The sequence below is a fragment of the Oculina patagonica genome, chromosome 12 (assembly GCF_052425735.1).
Source record: "Oculina patagonica isolate OP01 chromosome 12, crgOcupat, whole genome shotgun sequence".
Classification (NCBI taxonomy): domain Eukaryota; kingdom Metazoa; phylum Cnidaria; class Anthozoa; order Scleractinia; family Oculinidae; genus Oculina; species Oculina patagonica.
Window position 1 is genome coordinate 30,457,559 of NC_135769.1, and position 20,437 is coordinate 30,477,995.

Below are 20,437 nucleotides of genomic sequence, written 5' to 3' on the forward strand. Positions count from 1 at the left end.
ATAAAGTTATGTACTGTGAAAATCTCGGCAACCTTCTTCCCTTCTCGTGTTTCAATGCTGTTGGCTTTCTCTGACAGCCTATCTCAAAGCATAGTTTTCCAATTCAATTAAATAACGAGGTTGTATACGCTTTTAAGTAAGGGTTTGAAGTTACTGCTAGTCCGCACAATAAAATACAGAGATATGACCACTCAAAAAAAAGGAATTAGGATAAATCGAGACGGCCATTTTACCAGCTTTCCTTACTTATTATAGAGCAAACCTTTAATTCCACGACACAAACGTGAATTCAACAAAACAAAAATAGAGTAAAAAGAGTTATTGTTATTAGTCCTTATTTAAATGCATTAACCCGATCTGCCTGGAGACGAAAGAAATAATTAGACCTAAATAGTCTGTTGGCCGGCTGTAATGGATGGATTCATGTCATTTGCAACGATCTGCCTGGAGACGATCTGCCTGGATCTGCCTGGAGACAAACTGGATATGCTTTCAGTTTTTCAGCTCCAAGAAACACCTTTCCAAAAACGGTCGTTACGACCAGAGTATGGATAAGAGAAATTTCAAATCCTCCAGTCTGCTCTTCACTTTTACAATCTTTTGTTTGGCTTCATGCAAAGGTGAGCTAAATGCCTAGACGTTAACGTGTATATTAGGCATTATGTTATTCCGCACTACTAAATATTCGAATCGTTCAGTAAAGTGTACGTGCTGGAAATCTTATCGTCGTGACCCATTTCCTATGAAAAGATGACAACAAAAGGTTCATTGAATTGAAAAGAAAGAATGAATTGACTTTCTGTTAGATCTCAATAAAAATCCAGAAATGAAAAGAAACTGGTCGACCTCCACCGGTATAGGGCTAAGCCAAAAACGTCTGGAGCGACGCATTGTTTCAATTGACACTTAATATTCGACTACGAGAATTTTATTCCACCTTTTTTATATTTGGTATAATTAAATGGCTATTGACAAAATAAAATAACCTATAACTAGAGAGAAAGGGCGTAAGAATGGTCCGTAAAAGAGTTGAAGACCCCATCCTCAAACAAATCACCTAACATGCACGGTATACACAAATTCTAAAAAACAAGATCAATGGTACCTCTAAAACTGAATTATTTGCTAAGGACACAAAATGCGAATAAAAGTAATATAAAAAAGCAGTATTGTCTTCACAACAAATAAAAACACATGAAAAACGGAAATTTTAGTTTTTGTTTTTACAGTTAGGCGAGTGAATTTACGTATAATGTGCCAACCCGGCGATCAGTGAACTTTTTAAAACGCATGCATTGATTTGTGAACATAAGGAAATGGGGAAACATGCTGTGTTATTCGATATTTGCCATGCGTTCGGTCTGGCACGTATCCAATGAAGTTTTGCCACTGAACACAAAAAATAAAAACAGTCACACATGAAAAATTCGTGAAAGCTTCGTTAACCATTGAAAACTTATATTTTCTTGGACGGTTAATGGCGGTAAATGGCGATCGATATCGGACTGTAGACGCGCGGAGAACTACGTATATTCCGACGTTTAAACATGCGTTGTCCTTGTATTTTCTTGCATTTTTATGGAACGTTGAAGTGAAGTAAATTCAAATTAAGCAAAGCATGTTTACCGAACGACAAATTAAAAGCATTGGGAAAAAGTTTGTATTCAGTAGTTCACAGGCGTTTTGTGCTAGCTTTTTTCATTGATCAGGGGACGGCGAATTCGAATAGTTGAATCCCTTCAAGCATTATGAGACGAATCGAGCGCGACGGTTCGGGCGCGTCAATCTCTCCCTCGTCGGCGTTTTTTAACCGTTGACTTACGTGTCTGCTTGCGTGTAGTGGTGATAAGGGTAAAAGTACCATTGCTGGTAGTCTTATTTCGCTTTTTGAGTAAGGAGTGACGATGAATATATCCAAATTCAAGAATGTGCATGTTTCTGGCGTTAACTGGCAAATGCACGGGAAAGGGTTTGTATTATGGAATTTACGGGTGTTTTTATCCCGTTTGGGGGGCGGTGGATTAACGAAAACACATTTTCCAGCGTTTTCTTTTACTTAAGGTGGCCCGCGGGTATTTATGAGGCTCACAGTTCCCTTTTTTAAGCGCATTTTAAAACGGGAAAACGTGAAGCGATTGCTTAGATTTTTGAGAATCTGAAAGAATAATGCTTAAATTATATCAAAGTATTAATTTTATGGCGATCAAACGCGATTTAAATAAATTATGAGCGTTTTTCGGAAGCCTTCGTTTATAATAAAATGCGATTATTTTGAAAATGCCACGGTGAATTTTTCTGTAATTACCCCAAAACGCCGCCAAACAGTTGAAGTTTACTCACAACAACTAACAGGAAGATCCACTCCGTAGATTTCCTGAACGAGCGACATCTTTATTTTGCCTTTAAAACTCATTTGTGTTAAGCGTCTGTCTTGACCGTCGCATAAATTTGATACTTATAATAACCCAGTACCAGCCAGTTTTGAGGCTGGTGTCACCTTAATCTTGTGTGTAAAAGTTAAAAAAGATCGTGTATATACATCAAATGTTAGCAGTCAATAAAGATGGATGGTTTTCAGCCAAATTTTTGAAAATATAAAACAAATGACGTTATTTCAAATTGCGACAAATTTGTCGATTTGTTTTGCATTTTTTTAAAGCTGCAGCTAGAACAGGATATTGCAAAGGTTTGTGCCGAGTTTCAGCGTATTTCGTTCATACGGTTAGAAGAATTTTGGTCGCAAAGTCAGATACATTTGCTTCCCAAGTTCTAATCGCTTTGTAAACCTCACATTTCGAATGAAATTATTTTGTTGTTGTTCGAAGAGAGATCATGTTACTTCCAAATTCCGCACAATCTTCTGCTGTCAGGGAATACATCTGCAGGAACGGTAATTGCCATTCTAGTTGTAACTCTTTCAGGTTGTGTTATTTCAGGGGCACCCATCGAGAATATAGTTCAAACCAGTTAAACATAGCACCGTTGAAAGTAGAATTAACGGTAGACATAGGCATATTTTTAACCCCAATTTTTTCTGTTCGATTTCGTGAGTCTGTGATCCGAAGTTATAGGGATCACTTACCTTTCGAAAATCCAGCCAGAGAAAGGCCCCGAATTCTAGGTGACCAGAGTAAAAATCTGTTAAAATGAACAAATACCATTTTTAGATATTCGAGAATCCTAGGAAAGGCAGACAAGCAAAAAAATACAATGAATGTTCGGAAATGTAGATCTCAATCGCTTCGAAAAGATTTAACGAAATATTCCGTTGGGTGCCCCTGTTATTTCCAAGTGACAGAAGATCGTGCGGAATTTGAAACTAACACCTCTCTTCAAAAACAACAGTATAATTTCATTCGAAATGCGGGGTTTACAAAGCAACCAGAACTTGGAAAGCAAATGTACCTAACTTTGCCACCAAAATTCTTCAAACCGAATGAAAGGAACACGCTAAAAATTGGCACAAATCTTTGCAATATCCTGTTCTAGCTGCAGCTTTAAAAATATGCAAAACAAATTGACAAATTTTACGTAATTTGAAATAACGTCATTTGTTTGATATTTTCAAAAATTCGACTGAAAACAATCCATCTTTATTGGCTGTTAACATCTGATGTATATACACGATCTTTCTAACTTTAACACACAAGATTAAGGTGACATCAGCCTCAAAACTGGCTGGTACTGGGTTATTATAAGTATCAAATTTATGCCACGGTCAAGACAGACGTATAACACAACAGTTTTTAAAGGCAAAATAAAGATGTCGCTCGTTCAGGAAATCTACGGAGTGGATCTTCCTGTAAGTTGTTGTGAGTAAACTTCTACTGTTTGTGCGGCGTTTTGGGGTAATTATAGAAAAAATTCACCGTGGCATTTAAAAATAATCGCACTTTATGAAAAACGGAAGGCTTCCGAAAATCGCTCATAACTTAAACAAATCGCGTTTGATCGCCATAAAATTTATCATTTTATATAATTTAAGCATTATTCTTTTAGATTCTCAAAAATCTAAGCAATCGCTTCACGTCTTCTCGCTTTAAAATGCGCTTAAAAAAGGGAACTGTCAGCCTCATAAATACCCGCGAGCCACCTTGTAAGTGTTTTGATTTAATCACATTTGGACCGCAAGACACAAAAATGCCCATGGTATATTTCCTTTAAATCATACAATTCATGAGTCGATTTTCCTTCCCAGAAAGAAATGCAGGTTTATTCAAGCAGCTGCTTAAGTTGAAATTAAATATGGTCACTGCAGTGGTCTACATTTATCCTTTCTTTTATCCGCAGTTCATGTATGATCAGTTCATACATTGGCATTCATTCAGTAAATTCATTTTTTTTTTTCCTGTTAGGTCAGTCATACACAACCACTCCCTTGCGTGCAAACAAGACGGGCGAACTCAAAAACTGCACTCCAGCATCAATAGAAGAATTTCCAATTTTTTTCTTCAATCAGCATCAGAGGCAGCATGGCGCAGTTATTATCAATTTTGCAGTGGTATTTTATATGTCCTGGGCCGTAGCAATTATCTGTGATGATTACTTTGTACCCTGCCTAGAAATCATTTGCGATAAGATGGGGCTTCAAACCGATGTGGCTGGAGCTACTTTTATGGCTTTTGGAAGCTCAGCACCTGAACTGTTTATTTCATTGATTGGTAAGTAAAAGATTTTCCTTTTCTACCTTGGATACCGTAATTTAAGGCCGGTTAAGAATTTTAAACATCCCAACTTGCTCGTTTGTCAGTCAGGATATCCACGGAGTGTTAGTGTCTTTAAATTTGAACCTGCGCTTAATTTTATTCTCTTCCCCGTTTTCTAACAACTTGCAAGACATTTAAGAAATATGTCCTAGCCTGATGGGGGCTGAATTTCGCAGAAATAAGAAAAGACATAGTAAATAATAAAGATGGAAATTTGTAAGCTCGGTGAAAAATAATGAAGATGAATTGTTCAACAAAGACACGAGCATGGGTAAAGAAAAAATATCTGAAAAAATATCTACCCGGGCCGCTTTAACCCAAAAATAACCTTAATTATTTACTGCACACTTGATGATTTTGACATGGCCGATCCTAGCAGTATGTAGGACGCGTGTCACATATCAACCTAGTAAATGGCCCAGCTCACCACGAGTCTCTCGTTGCTCAGATGGTTAAAACGCCCAACCGGTATCTGGGAGGCCATGGATTCGGGTTCCAGATTTTTTCTTTGTGCAGTGCTCGTGTCGTTGTCGAACAATTTATCTTCATTAAAAAAGACATGTCAGCCTGTTCGTTTAAGGTATACTCATGATCTTGCTATATTTTACTTTCACTTAGGTGTCTTCGTCACAAAAGGTGACATTGGAATCGGTACTATTTTGGGATCAGCTGTGTTCAACGTGCTCTTCGTGATCGGTGTATGCGGAATTGCAGCTGGGACGGTAAGATGTTTACTGATGTTCATTTTGTTTGTAGCCCAAGCCTGCTTTGGAATTGACGAAGAAGCGGCATTGCTATTATTGCCTTTTTGTATGAACACACATTGATGATTGTGTACGGCTGTGGACTGTTTATTAGGTGTAAGATATTCACTACTTACTGGACCATTTACTACCTAAACGTGAAATGGAAACAAAATGATATTATTAGAAACAATTTACCATGCTTATATACAGATAAAGGCCATAATGGACGAACAAAGTTTTGACGGGGCATAATAGCTATGTTTTCTAATCGCAATAGCGGTGTTTTTTTTTTTTTCCCTATGTGCTCGCTTCTAGACCATAGTTCAAATCGAAAACGTAAATCTTACAGGTTTTGGACTACAAGGAAATCACCAACAACAGAAACATTGCTGTAGACTACTTTCTTTGCAAACCTCTATTATGTACAAAAATATTAAATATACTTTAATTTTCTGCCTTCCTTTAGGTTTTGTACTTAGCCTGGTGGCCTCTTGTCAGAGATATGATGTTTTATCTCTTAAGCATTGTGTTTCTCATGCTGGTGCTTAGGGATAACGTTGTAATCTGGTAAGCGTATTTGTGTCAGTTTTAAATCGATTTTTTATCACTCGAAATTCAGTGTTTGTACGACGCATTTCGTTTTGTAAGAAAATCTGAATATTGCACGCTAATTACAATGTTAAGGCAAACATTATTTTTACTCTCTGTATGCTGTGTCCGCCGGTCGTCCTTTAAAGTCGTTTGATTGATATTTTTTCAGGCCAGAGGCAACAGCGATGGCTTGCTCCTACTCAATCTACCTTCTCATCATGTACTTTAACCCTCGCATAGAGGCATGGCTTTACAAAGTAACCAACACAACAAGTCCCGAGTATAAATCAGACCTGCACGCCTCAAACGGCAACAACAACCGATATTCTCAGCTTCCTAACGCCGATCATGATGCAGACGAATCAGAAAAAGACGTCAACAAAGCTGGTGAAGATAAAGACGTTGAAAAAGGAACGCTAGAAGTAGAAAAGGGAGATGACAAGCTAAATAAAGCAGAAGGTAGGGTAAATAAAGGATTCCAAGGTAATATTTTCAGTAACATCAATTTCTTCGTTGTTTCAGTCCTTGAAAAAAAAAAAACAGCTCTAGTATCTTTGTGCACATGGTGATGTCTACAAACACGGCATTTCTTTTTTCTTTTTTCCTTGGTTTATTGTTTCCTTTTGTTACTTTTATCCGAGGTTGTTTTTTACTTACATAGATAGGAATTACAACGGTTTCTATACACACTTTGTCTGGATATTGTTAAAGCTGAAAAATGTTTCTTCTTTTAACGACAAAACTATATTGTAGGAACCATAATCATAAAAACCACGTCTCATATCATGCGTAACATACATATTCTTAATTAGTTTAATGCCGAGAGGTCTGCATGAAGCGATTGTACATGTCGTCGGCCTATTTACGACAAAAATACCAAATCAAAAAAAAATGTCTCTTTGGTCTACCCTTACTTTAAAAGAAGTAAGGGTTGATTTTTTTTTCTTTTTTTGAAGATGGGGAGGAGGGGGGGGGGGGGGGTGAAGTAGTACAGAATTACTTAATCGGGATAACAAAATTATAAATTATCTGGTACACTATAATCACCCATTCACTGTAATAACGTAGCCCTGGTCCTATGAGCTTGTATCTGAGTCTTCATTTCTACTTATTCAGGCAGTGGAGACAACCTCGCTGGTCACCACGAACACGATGAACACAGACCACACGAAGTCCCAGACCTCACTCTCGGAACACCATTGAGTCCTCCTGAAGGAATCTGGCCCAGAATATGCTGGGTTGTTTGCCTCCCAATTAACATATTGTTCTATTTCACTATCCCGGATGTGAAGAAAGAATCGTGCCGGAAGTACGCGCCTGTTTCCTTCACGGTTTGTATAGTCTGGATCGCAGGCATCTCCTACATACTTGTCTGGATGGTTACCATTATTGGATACACGTTTATGGTCCCGGACTCGATAATGGGCCTTTCACTGCTTGCCTTTGGAACTAGCATGCCGGATTCCTTATCAAGTATCTTCGTAGCGAGGAAAGGTAAGATATTTGCTCTTAATGATGGTCCTACTGCACCCGGTCCTACATTGTTGCAGTGACATGAAATTCTAGATTATTCCACGGATGAATTTCACAAAAAGTCACAACGTTTGGTGGCTGTTTCTTGCATATTGAAAAAAAAAATGAAATGAATCATTCCATTAGGGATCGGCGCCCATTGAAACGTGCGCCCGGGAAGTGGGGTACCCATGACGTTTGCGGGCACCAGCGGAAACGAGACGCAAAAGCTGCCGACAGTTTCGGTTTGTGAGATCCTGAAGTGACAAATTCCCAAAGGGAGGAACGCAATGCCCCTGAGTCCTGAGGACAATGCTGATGGGAGGAAGAAAAGCAGTTGGAAGGCAGCAAGCTTTTTTCGAGAGTTTATGCAAAGGGTGTGCCTTTTCTTCCCTACTCATGGACTAAGAAAAAAAAACAGAAATACACAGTGTATCAGACTCTGACTCGAGGCAGGTTGATGTGACTAGAGCCAAACCCTGAAAAACGACCAGTTTAAACTCACCTTTTTTTCTAACTGGATAAAAATCCTGCAATTCCGATCACATAGTGTTTGATTACTTCTCTTCTCAATGTCACAGTTCGCCTGTCTGAATCTGCGGCTCTCCCTGACGTCAATGTTGAGTGTACAAATTTTGGTCATGCGGAAAGTCATTGTTATCAACATTAGAGGGTGGAGATGGAAACTGTGTTCAAATGTGTTCGAGGTTGTAGAATTGTGAATTACTTTGGCAGTCCATTACAAGCTGTGCAAAAGTTTTCAGAAAACGAAATATTTAGAAACTCAAGTTAAGACAAAAAATGATGATTCGTTTTTAAATTCTGACCATTAAAAAAAAATCAAAATTGCGCTCCTGTAGAAGAAATCTTTCCTAATTTTTTAGTCAATTCTTTGAAAACTTCCTAAGGTTCTAAAAGAGATTAAATGCGAAGATTAATGATTAATCGCCCAAAGATTGTCTAATAATGCGAGAGAAACATTAAACAATTCAACAGAGTTTAGCATGCAAGAAATATTGCCTAATAGATTTTTTCCCATGTTAATCTGCGACAAGGGTCTGCTTCGTTTCGCTTGGTAATCCATTTCAGCGGTTAATTGCTCAGCAAGCGAAACGAAACAGAATCTACTCGCAGGTTAAGTTTAGCGACTAAACGAAAATTAAAATAGAGTCGAGTCTGATATTTTAGCGAGCGAACCTGTGAGAGTAAACTATGCCTGATTGTGGTTTGTTTCTTTGCTAACTTATCAAAATCTTTACATTGAAGAGATTAAAATAATCCTTTTTTAAGGTTGAGAAATCCTTTCATTTTAACGAAATTTATATGACAAATTGTTTTCTGCCTTGCAGGTGACGGAGATATGGCCGTATCTCACTCAGTCGGCAGCAATGTGTTCGATATTCTCCTGGGCCTGGGAATCCCATGGCTTATCAAAGGAGCTTTATGGGACACGGCCGTTGTTATCGACAGCCATGGTCTTTTTGAGGCTTGCCTCTTTATCCTCGGCTCCATAGCCGTAGAATTGTCGGTTATGTATTACTTCAAATGGGTTTTAGATCGCAAAGTTGGGTGTATTCATTTAGTGATTTTCTTCATATTCATGGGGATATCCATTTACGTGGAAATGAGCGCATTTGCAAGGTATAGTCTACCAATGTGCATTGTAGATATTTAGCTCCTTACCTCCGAAAGTAAAAAAAAGCTAGTAGAGAACAGTTTGGCAGTATAACTGCAGTTTTGGCTTAGAAAATACCAACAAAGAAAAACAGCAGTGTTAAAAAAATCCAGTAAGACCTTACACGTTGATGGGTCAGTACTACAACTCTTCATCAACTGCTATTGCAGTAATGGTTTGAGACAATACCTAATCATTGGTCTACAAGTTGTGATCATTTCCTTGACATAAGTGGTTATCATGGCAACGGTATAACCTGTTAAAAACATCTTTACTTTTAGCTTTCAGTGCTAGTCCCTTAAAATGAGCTCGGTGATCCCATTTTTTATTTTTTATTTTTGAGTTATACATGTAATGATACGATTTTGGCAAAGTTAAAAAAATCCATCGGAGGGGTTCAGAGTCAAAATAGTTGGCTCTGAACCCCTTGTTAGAATTTATTTTAAACTTGACATGCTGATCATAACTCAACCATAAAAAACGAGGGTCACCGAGCTTATGTTTGAGTTTATAAGTCTCCTACTCATTACAAAGTGTAATTAACAGTAGCAGGTCAATAACAATAGAAGTCAATAGGTTTTCATTTGAATGACCATAGTTTATGGTTCATGCACAGACTAGGAAGTCTGCAATTTTAAAAGTGTATGACTCATAGTGGGATACGTGTACCATGTTACCTCGCTTTTTTTCAGTTTTAGTCCGAAGTAGGAGTCCATAAGATATTAACCCGGGGCGTGACACTCTTATACTAAGCCCATGTCACCGCGTTTCAGAAGACCTCAACAGCATATGGCTACAATGTGCATATGGCTACCAACTGACGAGGTCTTCTGACTAAACGAGGTCTTCTGACTAAACTTGTTTTTGTAGTCGCGTATATTAATTAAGTGTGTCGAAAGTAAATGCAAATGAGATTTTCCCATATCATCATGATGTTTAGTAATACTTTCTGGCTTCGGCGAACAGAAACGCTGCCTCCTTACAGCTTTTCAAAGCAAGTCTTAAACGTGTCTCTAGATCTATAGACCTAATCCAGTTTGAGCACAGGCAGACCACCTTATGTGTTCGTGGTTAATAATTGTTGACATAATGTTATGTTTAAATTAATGGCGCATATAGAAGATATATAGAGAAACATTGCGTCGGCTTCGATTAACTACAAAATATAAAATTTACTCTAAATGATTCAATAAAAGTTAAGATGAAACGTTGAATAAGTATTGTGTCCAAGAGTGTTTTTTGTTTTGTTTTGTTTTGTTTTGTTTTGTTTTGTTTTTGTTTTTGTTTTTGTTTTTGTTTTTGTTTTGTTTTGTTTTGTTTTGTTTTGTTTTTGTTTTTGTTTTTTGCCGCCCCGAGCCCTTTGAGTCTATATTTTGCGAGATCATTTAGCGACCGGTAGAAGAGAGAGATAAAAGACAACAAGGCAGGCAGCTTTACCGGCGGCGGTCCCGACCTTGCAATTCAAGCTAGAACTGACGCTGAATCATCAAAATATTCTCGCCTCGAAAGCACCGGCATCCGATCGACTTGATATTTCTCTATCCTTGTGCCGAATTAGAGCTTCATCCATTCATATCATATTTTCCGAGAAAAGCGATCCCGAAGTCTCAAAAGTAGCTTTCTCCATATGATCGGTGCAAAATTCTGGACCAAAGGAAGTTTAAATATGCCAAGAGATGAAAAGCTCGAGGCTGTCTCCATGCGCTATGTACACTTGTGTAACTTCTCATTTTCTAAAATACACAGATGCCTTCTTTCACTTACACATTAATTTGATAACGCTCTTTCTAAAAAAATAATGCTTTGCAAAAAACGATGGACATTCCTGTTCTTCGTGGACTTTGGAGGCCGCGGGGGAATGATTTTTTAATACTAACAGGCTGATCATTGAAACTAAGATGGCGACATTACAAACGCTAATTTAGCTGCAGGTTTGCTTTCTCTTTAGACATGTGGAAACGAGTCGGAAGGTTCGCTCAAATTCCCAACTATTTTGAAGTACAGCTGGTCGAAGATTTGGATGGTTATAACGTTGTACTACACAGTGAATTCCCAGCATAAAGTAAATAAGTCTGGTGGACTTAAGTTGTATTTGTGAAGTCTCAAAAGGCTGAAATTCTGTAGAGAACTCTAGCTGAACTCTGTAGAGATTCGAAGAGATACAAGCGAAGGTTGAGTCTTTGACGTCACATCCGGTAAATCCGCGACGATCCACTTCATTTCTCCTGGAACATGCTTGAGTAATGGCGGCCAAAAAGACTCGAGAAATACAGTCGAAAAAACGGTCTTCTCGTGCTCGGACAGCAAAACGGTTTGGACAGGTGAGTAAGAACCACATACAGATTACGAAAATGCAAAAACATCATAAAGGAAAAATTTGGTCCTAGTGGCACTTTAATGATATATCCAGATTGATGAAATACTCTACAATGCGACCAGACTCCGCAGTGCAACATCTATTTAAATTGAGATGCTGTTAAAAGTTTACTTTTTTTAAGGAACCAGTTAACGAGAACTGACATAATTCCAAAGAGCAAGGTCCTTTTGTGTCGGCTGGTTAATTGTTATCTTAAAAACCTCGATGCTCTGTGGCTTCACTGAAGCATGAACTCTAAATGTCGGCAAACAAGTGCAACGGCATAACATTCCACTGAACTTCTTCCTGAATTTATGGTTCAACAAAGCATATAAAAACGGGTTGACAGCAGAATTGAACATGACCAATATGTGGCTAATGACGTTTGAGGCGGTATCAAAGATATTGACGTTAAATTGGCTTAACATATAGCCTACTGTTGAGGTAATCCAACACATTCCAAAGATCGCACTTACAGAAACCACCATCAAAGTAACTCGTTTCGGCACCTTTACCACCCCCTGAGGAAACAAAAATGTAAGAAAAAATTATTGTATGGTTGGCTAGAATAATTAACAAAAAGCCGATAGTTGCATAAAAGTTTTAAGAACGCGTTTTAAAAAGCCTTGGTTTTAATCGGGATTAAAAAGAAGAGTTTTGACTGACTGACTGACTGTCTGTCTGTCTGTCTGTCTGTCTTTCTGTCTGTCTATCTGTCTGACTGACTGACTGACTGACTGACTGACTGACTGACTGACTGACTGACTGACTGATTGACTGATTGATTGATTGATCGATTAATTGATTGATTGATTGATTGATCGATCGATCGATCGATCGATCGATCTTGGTCGCAAATATATAAGCCGCATTGAACACGATTTCTGGGCGATGACAGGTTTAACCCTCGGACGTACAGCAACTCATACCCCCACCATCGACAAGGGGAGGGTGGATGGAACCCCTCCTCGGAGTTTTGTTAATTAAGGCGTAGCGAAATATTGCCCAGAAGAAAGCCCGTACTACCACAAGATGGCATTTGCTGTGACGTCATGACATCACGGACGCATAGAGCGCCACTTGGATCCGCATCTTGGATTATAGAAAGCAAAGATAACGGAGAGCAAATCAGTCAGAATGCTTATGGAATGAATACAAATCGACAATTCTGTTAAAAAAACTGGAAAAAATGAAGAAAAATGTTAAAAATGACGATTTTTAGCAAGACCTGCCGTACATGACGTGCCAGGCAACGTCAAATTCATTGACACGGGACAATCAACGGCAAAGGATGAATGAACAGCTACTGAAAGTTCAGTACTGTAGAGTAAATCGTCCAAAATTTGGAAAAAACCTCATGGGGGGGTGGCATCCACCCCCCCCCCCCCCCTTGTACGTCCGAGGGTTAATATATCGTGTAAACTCGTACCATTTGTCGATGGGTGAGTTTATTGTCGTCCTTTTGTTTGCACCACAAAGTGTACACGACTCTGGAATATAATCCAACCGTCAGTGCTATGGGAAGAGCTGCCAGTACCAACCACATCAAGCCATAAGCTTGCCCTATCCACTTCTTTTCCCAGATCTCTGTGAAGCGGTTGTCCCTATTTACGACACTCGTTAGAAAGAATGGCAGTAAATTGAGAACAAACGAGAAGATCCAAGAACCAAGAATAATAACCTGGAACAATAATATATAATCTCTATAACATTAACAATCGAGTAACTAACCAAAAGACTTATATAATAAGTGTAGTACATACTACTCGGTAGCAAATGAGGATGATATAGAGCATTTTCTCTTGATTGTAGCCAAGTAAATTTCATAAATTAAACATTAGGGGAGTATCGTTATATTAACGGTTCCAAGCTGCCAAAAAACTGGGATACTCCTCAGACACCATTTTTTTATTATTTTTTTTTCAATTATTATATATTTAGAAAATAACAAAAAAGAAAGAAAAGAAACTTACAATATTAAAACCTCCTTAGAAACCTTTCTTTTTTTCTTTTTTTTTTTTTTTCAATTATCATTTATTTAGAAAATAACAAAAAAGCCAAACTATAACAATATTATAACACTTTACAAGATACTACTTACAATTCACAATACAGTGGCAACGGATCAGAAATGTAACAAAATAATATAAAAAGCGATGAAAATCTTTCCCAAAACAATATAAAGAAACAACATAATAAACATAGCTAGAAGATAGCGAAGAAATGGTTACATAGCTGTTAATATATACTTAAAGAAGGTGTTCTATGCTATATTTATAAATGAATTTAATTAATAATGTTCGAGATTGATAATGATAATTGATTGATAATCCTCAGACACCATGTAATAAACTGCAAAATACTAAACGTGAAAGCAATAAACCGGCTCGTTATCAATACATTTTGAAGATTCGGGACCTAGTTACTATATAGTTTACTTTACCTAGTTACTTTATTTCTGTAAGTTGTCAATTTGTATTTTGTATTATTTTATTTCTTTTGTAAAAAAAACTGTCTATTGTAAAAGTGTCTATTGTTGAATAAATTAAAACAAATCAATACATTTTACAGTGACGTACCTTTAATCTCCGTCTGCTAAGGTAGCTATTGTTGCGATGAGGATACAGCACAACGTAGTAGCGTTCAATGGCGATGTTAACCAGAGTAACGATGCAAGAAGCCGATCCGACCCATGCCATGTTTCCACATGTCAACATTTTGCATAAAACCGTACCAGTCAACCCATCTGGGTGTTTAGAAGTCAGTTCCAAAATACGCATTGGTGCAATGAAGGTTGCGAACATGATGTCAGGTATATTAATTGAGCTTAAAAGTTGGTCGCAAACAAGAGAGTTCCCAACTATGCCCAAGATGATGAGCATCGATAGTACTGTAGTTATGGCAACGTCAGTGGATTCTAACATGACGGAAGGAATTCGATCCTGGCTAGATTTAAAAAAAAAAACAGATAAGTAAGTATAACTTTGTTAAAACTTAATTGCGTAGCCATCTTCAGCCATCTTTGATCATCTTTCTTTCTTAGGCAAAAACAAGTGAAAGCGTAAGACAGTTTTTTTTTAAGCGTAAGTTGTTTCTACGCAATATATTTAACTTTGTTATCTGATTCCAAGCTAATTTCATCATTCTTGATAAGTTTTAAAAGTGATTAGATACATGTACAACACATGTACAGCCAATCAAAATGATTGTATATTGCATATTGCATTGCATGTCCGAACAAAAAAGGTTTATGGAATCGGAACGTAAACGGTTTTGGAAAAAGAAAAGTAGAATGCAAACAGTCACTTTTTTGCGCCTCCTAAGACAAAAAGCGCACGGAGAATTTCTAAAGTGTTGTAGTCCTTTGACTGATAAAAACCAAACGAGAACAAAAAATAGAAAACTTGATAAGAAACCAAACCAAAACTATACCTAGCTAAAGCGATTCCTATAAGACAAAGAGAAACAAAGGTCAGATAAACGTCACTTACAATGCACTGCCAGATGCCTGAATGATGCGAATTTAACCATAAAACCCACTAAATTGTGGCTCAAAATATTTCGTTGGTGAAATTTAAGATTTTTTTTTTAAAGTTGACTTATCTTCGAAGCTGTGAAATTAAGCAATGTTCATGAGGATTTAATTGTTGCTGTTGAGATGATCCGGTTTCTTTCACTTTATTATTCTAAATGTCTGAGTTTTTTACCAAGTTTGTTAGCATAAGTTAAGTTGAAATTAATTCATTGGCAAACAAAGATAAAAACCTAAAAAAGGTTTCTTAGTCTATTTATTTAGTAATAATGAGTGAGTATTCTGAGGGGTTTTAAAGCTTTTTCGGAGGCTAGAACATAAAAATCTGATGACATTAGTACACCATGCCGTTGATGTTGATGATTACTGTGGGAATACAAAAACCGTGAACATTTTTATTATACTTTGAAAGAAAAAAATAGAGAAAACAGTTGACAATTTATTCGCAAAAATAACCAATTGGCTCCATCACTGTCCATTAGTTTGTATTTCTTGCAGTTTAATTGGAGCTATAACTTATTAAGTCTTATTAATAATTTTATCATGAAAGACGGCTATAGAATTCAAGATGAATGAATGCACTTAGTATTAAGGCTTGTATCACAAATTGAAAATTTTCTGCTGTCATTGCTACAACGGAAATACAGTATCAAACTAAGTGGAGTGACTGAAATTCAGTCAAACAGGTGACTTCTTTCTTTTACGACACTTAATATTTCATTGTAGGCAAACACTCCGCTGGAGTTTCGAAATCCGCAGTCAGTTTCACCTACCTATAGGCCGTGGAGTGATTCTATGAGAAAATCTGCTTGGCGTACGGTAAGATTATTATTGATGAACGACCACTGCAATATTTGTTATTTCTCTTTACTTGTGTCAACACATTAAAGGGGCCGCCGCGTACCAAGCATTAAAACCCTTATATGAATGATATTGACAATCAATTTACAAAAATTGCGTTCTTTGAATCACCTCAATATATTTTGTATTCTCCCATTTTTGCTTATGATTGACACCTTCGAGTCGTACGGCGAGCTTTTCTTGTGATAACATTTTTCTATGACCATTTGCATCATTTTCAAATTTCCGCTTGAAACGTAGGATCCCAAGAGATTAAAAGAAGCAGGCTGTTCGAAGTCTTCTTGTTGTTAGTAAGTGAAGTTAGTTAGAGATGCAAGCCGACGGAAATTTCAATGGTCTTAAGAAATTTATTATTGGTTAAACTGCATGTCATCAGATTGGATACAGTAATAGCAAATTTAAAATAACGACGTTTTTATGTGACGGCTGCTACCGATCTCGAGGGACTTTGTCACTTATCTTACCGGATGCGTACCAATCTCCTTGTAGAGCCTTTTTAATCAATCTCGTGGATATTCGTGAGAAGCGTTGTATGTCAAGCTGTCAGTGCACGGATTATTTCTAAAATAACAATGACATCTATTAGTTAAAGATAAAATCAGTGATATTTTGTATGATCCATTATAAGTAAGGTTTTATACCATCGTCGGTGAATACATGCTCCGAGATTCGACAACCGGACCTTATAAATTAACTAGGCACAAAGGGCAAATTATAGCTAACAGCAATGCAAAAATACAGGCGTTTTCTGGTGAGTATTATCGGTCAATACATAGCTAACGTAAGAACGTTATTTTGCCTTCATTATAATCAAAATCGTAAGTAATTAGATCCTGCACCAAAATTAAGTTCCATAGAATCACCTCGATGTTGTACCTCGCTTAATTTTTTATTAAATCTCCGCTACGCAGCTAATTCAAGTTATTCACGTGCGTGTGTATTTCACTTTACTTTTATTAATTCTTTTTTGGTCGCGATCGCTTCTCGTTAGCTTCTTTTCAATTTAATTGGCAAGCTAAGCAACTGCCACCATGTTGTCAGTCGATCTACTTTGTCTACCCATTATCTCTTTCCAGCCTTATAGTAAGTGAATTTGATTGCAAGACTACAGCTTTGATGGCAATCCGGCCTTTCTTCAAGCTACCTTACAACAGGAACCGATTTTACACGAATACCTCTAAAACATTTTGAAATTTTAACGCCAGTTGAAGTGAAAAGAGACTTCAACTTAATTTTGTCTGTATGGTGTGATACATTTCCAATTATTTTAAAAACTACTATTTTAACTGGTTGCGTCAGAATATTTTAAGTCTTTTTTTGATGCACGAAAATACTTGCTAATCTACAAATAATAATTGAAATTCATAGTACCAAGATTGAAAGATTGAAATTCGTAATATATCTTGTGGTGGAAATGTTACAACAGCTGTAAATTATTTTAGCAATGTAATTTTTTAACCGGTTCCATTTTTGTTTGATTGGTTTCAAGGTGGACCAGGTGACAAAAGACATCTTGGCGTCATCGAACATGTCCATGCGGACAGTTTCCGAAACTGCTGCTGTTGCCATAACAACGGTTCTCTCCATACTCATCGTCATTGTCATCGTTGGGAACTCTCTTGTTTGCCTGTTCGTCAAAAGAAATAGAGACTTGAGGTATGCCGAGATTTGGTTGTTTACCATATTTACAAAGGAAAACAGGTTGGTTCATAGTATGTATGGGCAAATGATAAGCAGAGTCCCCGAAGGAGAATAAGATTTGGCATGTTTCGTTAACCAGAATTTACTCGGAGCGCCTAGAACCGGGATCGAAACTGGCAAAAGGGCTGAACTGGTAGATAAAAGCAAGTGGCAAGCATATTTTCCGTTTGGATAATCCGGTCGAGAATTTTGGACTGACTTTCAAGGTGTTCCGTTAAGTTTATTTTCGAATTTTTCCGTTCAGGCAAACCTAAATAGTCCTACCATTTGCATCCCAACCAAGATTTCCGGAACTTTTTAGAAAATGGTCAGTGATTTTCGTTTTACGACAACTTGTGCTTGCTTTCGAGGCATTTACGTCAATGTTGTTTACCTCAAACGCGAATAAGAAAAAATAAAAATAAAATAAGTCTCTCAATTCCGCAGGATTCCAATAAACTTTCTTCTTGTTAACCTGGCTGTGGCGGACATGATGATCGCAACATTTCACATACCTGAGTACATTTTAAGCCGCACCTTCACTCACCCGGACGGGATGACTGGTACAATGTTATGTAAATTACTGACAGGTGGAAACTTCGCATGGGTTGGAGCTGCTTCTTCAGTCTTCACTTTAGTTGCCATCTCTGTTGAACGCTATTATGCAGTGAATTATCCGCATTATATTCGAGGAAAAATTACTAATCGCAAACTAAAGGTATGTCAATAACTACAACAACATAAATAATAAACAACAGCAACAATTTTATACATAAATTTATTTGTTTTTACATAGTTAGAAAACCAATACCTTCACATAAATTTGCTGTGTGCCTAAAAGAGTACTTCTGGCTTCTGGTTTCACCCTATTTACAAAGTTAACTAGGATATGGTATATTAAAGGTACTCCACGAGAAAGGATCATATACCTATTGTATCTCATGCTTTTCCTATGCCGGATACTTAAAACAATTTTCGAATGTCGATTGAGGGTTTTCGCACTTTTAACGTTTACAATCGATTTCTTCAATTAATTATATCAAAGATTTCCGAAGACTTCCGAATAAAGCTTTAAAAGAGGAAGATGCGAAAATATTTTAAAAGCACAGAATTCCAAGAAATCTTTTATTACCCCCCCCCCCCCCTTTTTTTTGAGGTAGCATATTTTACGAATGAGCGCAGCGAATGAGTAAAATTTGTTTATTAATATAATATTGTAATAAATAAATGAAATGTAACCTTAGTGCAGTTACTGCTAACTTTAGAAGACAAAACCTGTCCCTTAACTTCATTTTTCTCGAATTTATGCTGTAGTTGGTCACATAACCTTCGAAATAAATTGTTATTTCAGGTGATTATCCCTTGTTCTTGGATCTTCGCATTTCTTATGAATATCCCGGAGTTCCTTGTTTTCAATTTTGACAAGAACATTGGAGACTGTGAGGAAGTTTGGCCTGAGAAGTGGATGGGAATAGCAAATAGCTTGAGTTGGCTTTTTGTTGTTTCTCTTCTTCCTCTGGCACTGATGGTTGTGCTGTACTCCAGAATCGTGTACACTTTGTGGTTCAAACGTAATGACAACAATCAACTCACATATCAGCAAAAGGTAGCTGAGTATGTAATAAAGTACTTAATGAAACTGTTTATTTAATGTGTATCTTATTCTTAGAGTAAATTTTCGCGATTTTTGTGATAGCAACTGAAAAAAAAAACGTGAAATTAAAAACCCGCGAAAATTAATGACGCAAAATTTAGTACACAACTGAAAGATTTTCTTATAGAAGTTTGTATTCGTTTACAAAATTAGCCATACCCACACTCCCCTTTTCCGAGACATGTATCACAGAAAAGATTTATCGCAAAGTTACGTTGTCTGTTGTTGGAAACGAACAAAGCGTCCTGTTCAACATTGTTGTAAGACATGGCTGTAGTATAGGTTACGATGACCCTAAAATATTCGTTTGTTAACACGGTTTAGTCTCTGCTACATTTTTGCGAAGTTTAGCTCCTTTTAACACGAATTTTCTGCCAAATGGCGAAATGTAAGCCTCACAAAATCTGTCTCCATCATTTTTGCGAAATTCAGTGTCCACAAAAATTAGTAAAAGATATGTAGTTACCCAACTCCTCCATCTCTGAAATGTTTGCTTCGTTTTCTTTGCATTCTACATGTTTTGGTCCACCTTTCTTATAACCACGGTCTTACTTTTAACGTTTTATCTCTTCATATAGGGCGTGGTTAAGATAAGAAAGCGAGTCACCTTGACGGCCGTAACTGTCAGTGTCATTTTTGGAGTGTGTTGGCTAACTGACTCGTGTATGTACGTGCTAAACTATATCAGATCCCCGTACAGCGATATGGCTTATGGTATTGCCAGCATAATGATCCTGTTTAACTCTGCTGTAAATCCTTTTGTTTATGCTCTGGTGAACCATAGATTCAGACAGAAAATGAAGGGAATAATTTGTTGCAAATGTCGCTCTACCATCAGGATTCACACATCGGATATGTCGGAAGCATGAAGTTTGCAAATTTGGCCACTCCCACGACCCATGGTGTAGGGGTATGTATCACCGGATCAATGTAGGTTTCTAGGAAACTGCCCACCTACCCCTCCCCAAACCTAACATTAGCCCTTACTTATCGCTTTGGGAAAAATGTTAGGTTTGGGGAGGGGTAGGTATATCATCCATCAGTGCTGCGTTCGTACGCGACGTAGAAAATACCAAATACCACAACTGAGGATCGAATCATTAAGAATATCAAACATGAATTGC

The 20,437-nt window shown here is 37.3% G+C and overlaps 3 protein-coding genes and 1 long non-coding RNA gene across 4 annotated transcripts in view; 3 read left to right on the forward strand and 1 right to left on the reverse strand.

The window, feature by feature from the left end:
- LOC144632931 (uncharacterized) overlaps positions 1-14,507 on the forward strand; it is a 113,853-nt gene extending 99,346 nt beyond the window's left edge. The window contains exon 3 of the long non-coding RNA XR_013566967.1: positions 14,421-14,507. This is a non-coding gene — a long non-coding RNA (uncharacterized LOC144632931). The remainder of the gene's footprint in view (positions 1-14,420) is intronic.
- On the forward strand, positions 532-10,480 carry LOC144632942 (sodium/potassium/calcium exchanger 4-like). The gene is made up of 7 exons (XM_078491699.1): positions 532-620; positions 4,356-4,661; positions 5,325-5,428; positions 5,919-6,019; positions 6,213-6,502; positions 7,160-7,537; positions 8,905-10,480. The coding sequence occupies exons 1-7, from the start codon at positions 548-550 to the stop codon at positions 9,228-9,230; spliced, it is 1,578 nt and encodes a 525-aa protein (XP_078347825.1). The 5' UTR covers positions 532-547; the 3' UTR covers positions 9,231-10,480.
- LOC144632926 (QRFP-like peptide receptor) lies at positions 11,629-14,354 on the reverse strand. The gene is made up of 3 exons (XM_078491687.1): positions 14,166-14,354; positions 13,016-13,267; positions 11,629-12,107 (listed from the first exon to the last, which is right to left on the reverse strand). The coding sequence occupies exons 1-3, from the start codon at positions 14,301-14,303 to the stop codon at positions 11,736-11,738; spliced, it is 762 nt and encodes a 253-aa protein (XP_078347813.1). The 5' UTR covers positions 14,304-14,354; the 3' UTR covers positions 11,629-11,735.
- A 2,109-nt stretch (positions 14,508-16,616) lies between the features above and the next one.
- LOC144632930 (pyroglutamylated RF-amide peptide receptor-like) lies at positions 16,617-20,240 on the forward strand. Its single transcript, XM_078491691.1, has 5 exons — positions 16,617-16,730; positions 17,469-17,635; positions 18,107-18,377; positions 19,011-19,265; positions 19,892-20,240. Exons 1-5 carry the CDS (start codon positions 16,707-16,709, stop codon positions 20,180-20,182), a joined length of 1,008 nt encoding a protein of 335 aa, XP_078347817.1. The 5' UTR covers positions 16,617-16,706; the 3' UTR covers positions 20,183-20,240.
- Positions 20,241-20,437: the final 197 nt, after the last annotated feature.

Coding starts and splice junctions, on each gene's coding strand:
- LOC144632926 (XM_078491687.1), bottom strand. CDS start 14,303: ATGTTGACATGTGGAAACATGGCATGGGTCGGATCGGCTTCTTGCATC. Junction 13,268..14,165: donor TTAGCAGACGGAGATTAAAG/GTACGTCACTGT, acceptor TTATTGTTCCAG/GTTATTATTCTTGGTTCTTG. Junction 12,108..13,015: donor AACTCACCCATCGACAAATG/GTACGAGTTTAC, acceptor TTGTTTCCTCAG/GGGGTGGTAAAGGTGCCGAA.
- LOC144632930 (XM_078491691.1), top strand. CDS start 16,707: ATGCAAAAATACAGGCGTTTTCTG. Junction 17,636..18,106: donor AAAAGAAATAGAGACTTGAG/GTATGCCGAGAT, acceptor TCAATTCCGCAG/GATTCCAATAAACTTTCTTC. Junction 19,266..19,891: donor AACTCACATATCAGCAAAAG/GTAGCTGAGTAT, acceptor CTCTTCATATAG/GGCGTGGTTAAGATAAGAAA.
- LOC144632942 (XM_078491699.1), top strand. CDS start 548: ATGGATAAGAGAAATTTCAAATCCTCCAGTCTGCTCTTCACTTTTACA. Junction 5,429..5,918: donor GCGGAATTGCAGCTGGGACG/GTAAGATGTTTA, acceptor GCCTTCCTTTAG/GTTTTGTACTTAGCCTGGTG. Junction 7,538..8,904: donor TATCTTCGTAGCGAGGAAAG/GTAAGATATTTG, acceptor TCTGCCTTGCAG/GTGACGGAGATATGGCCGTA.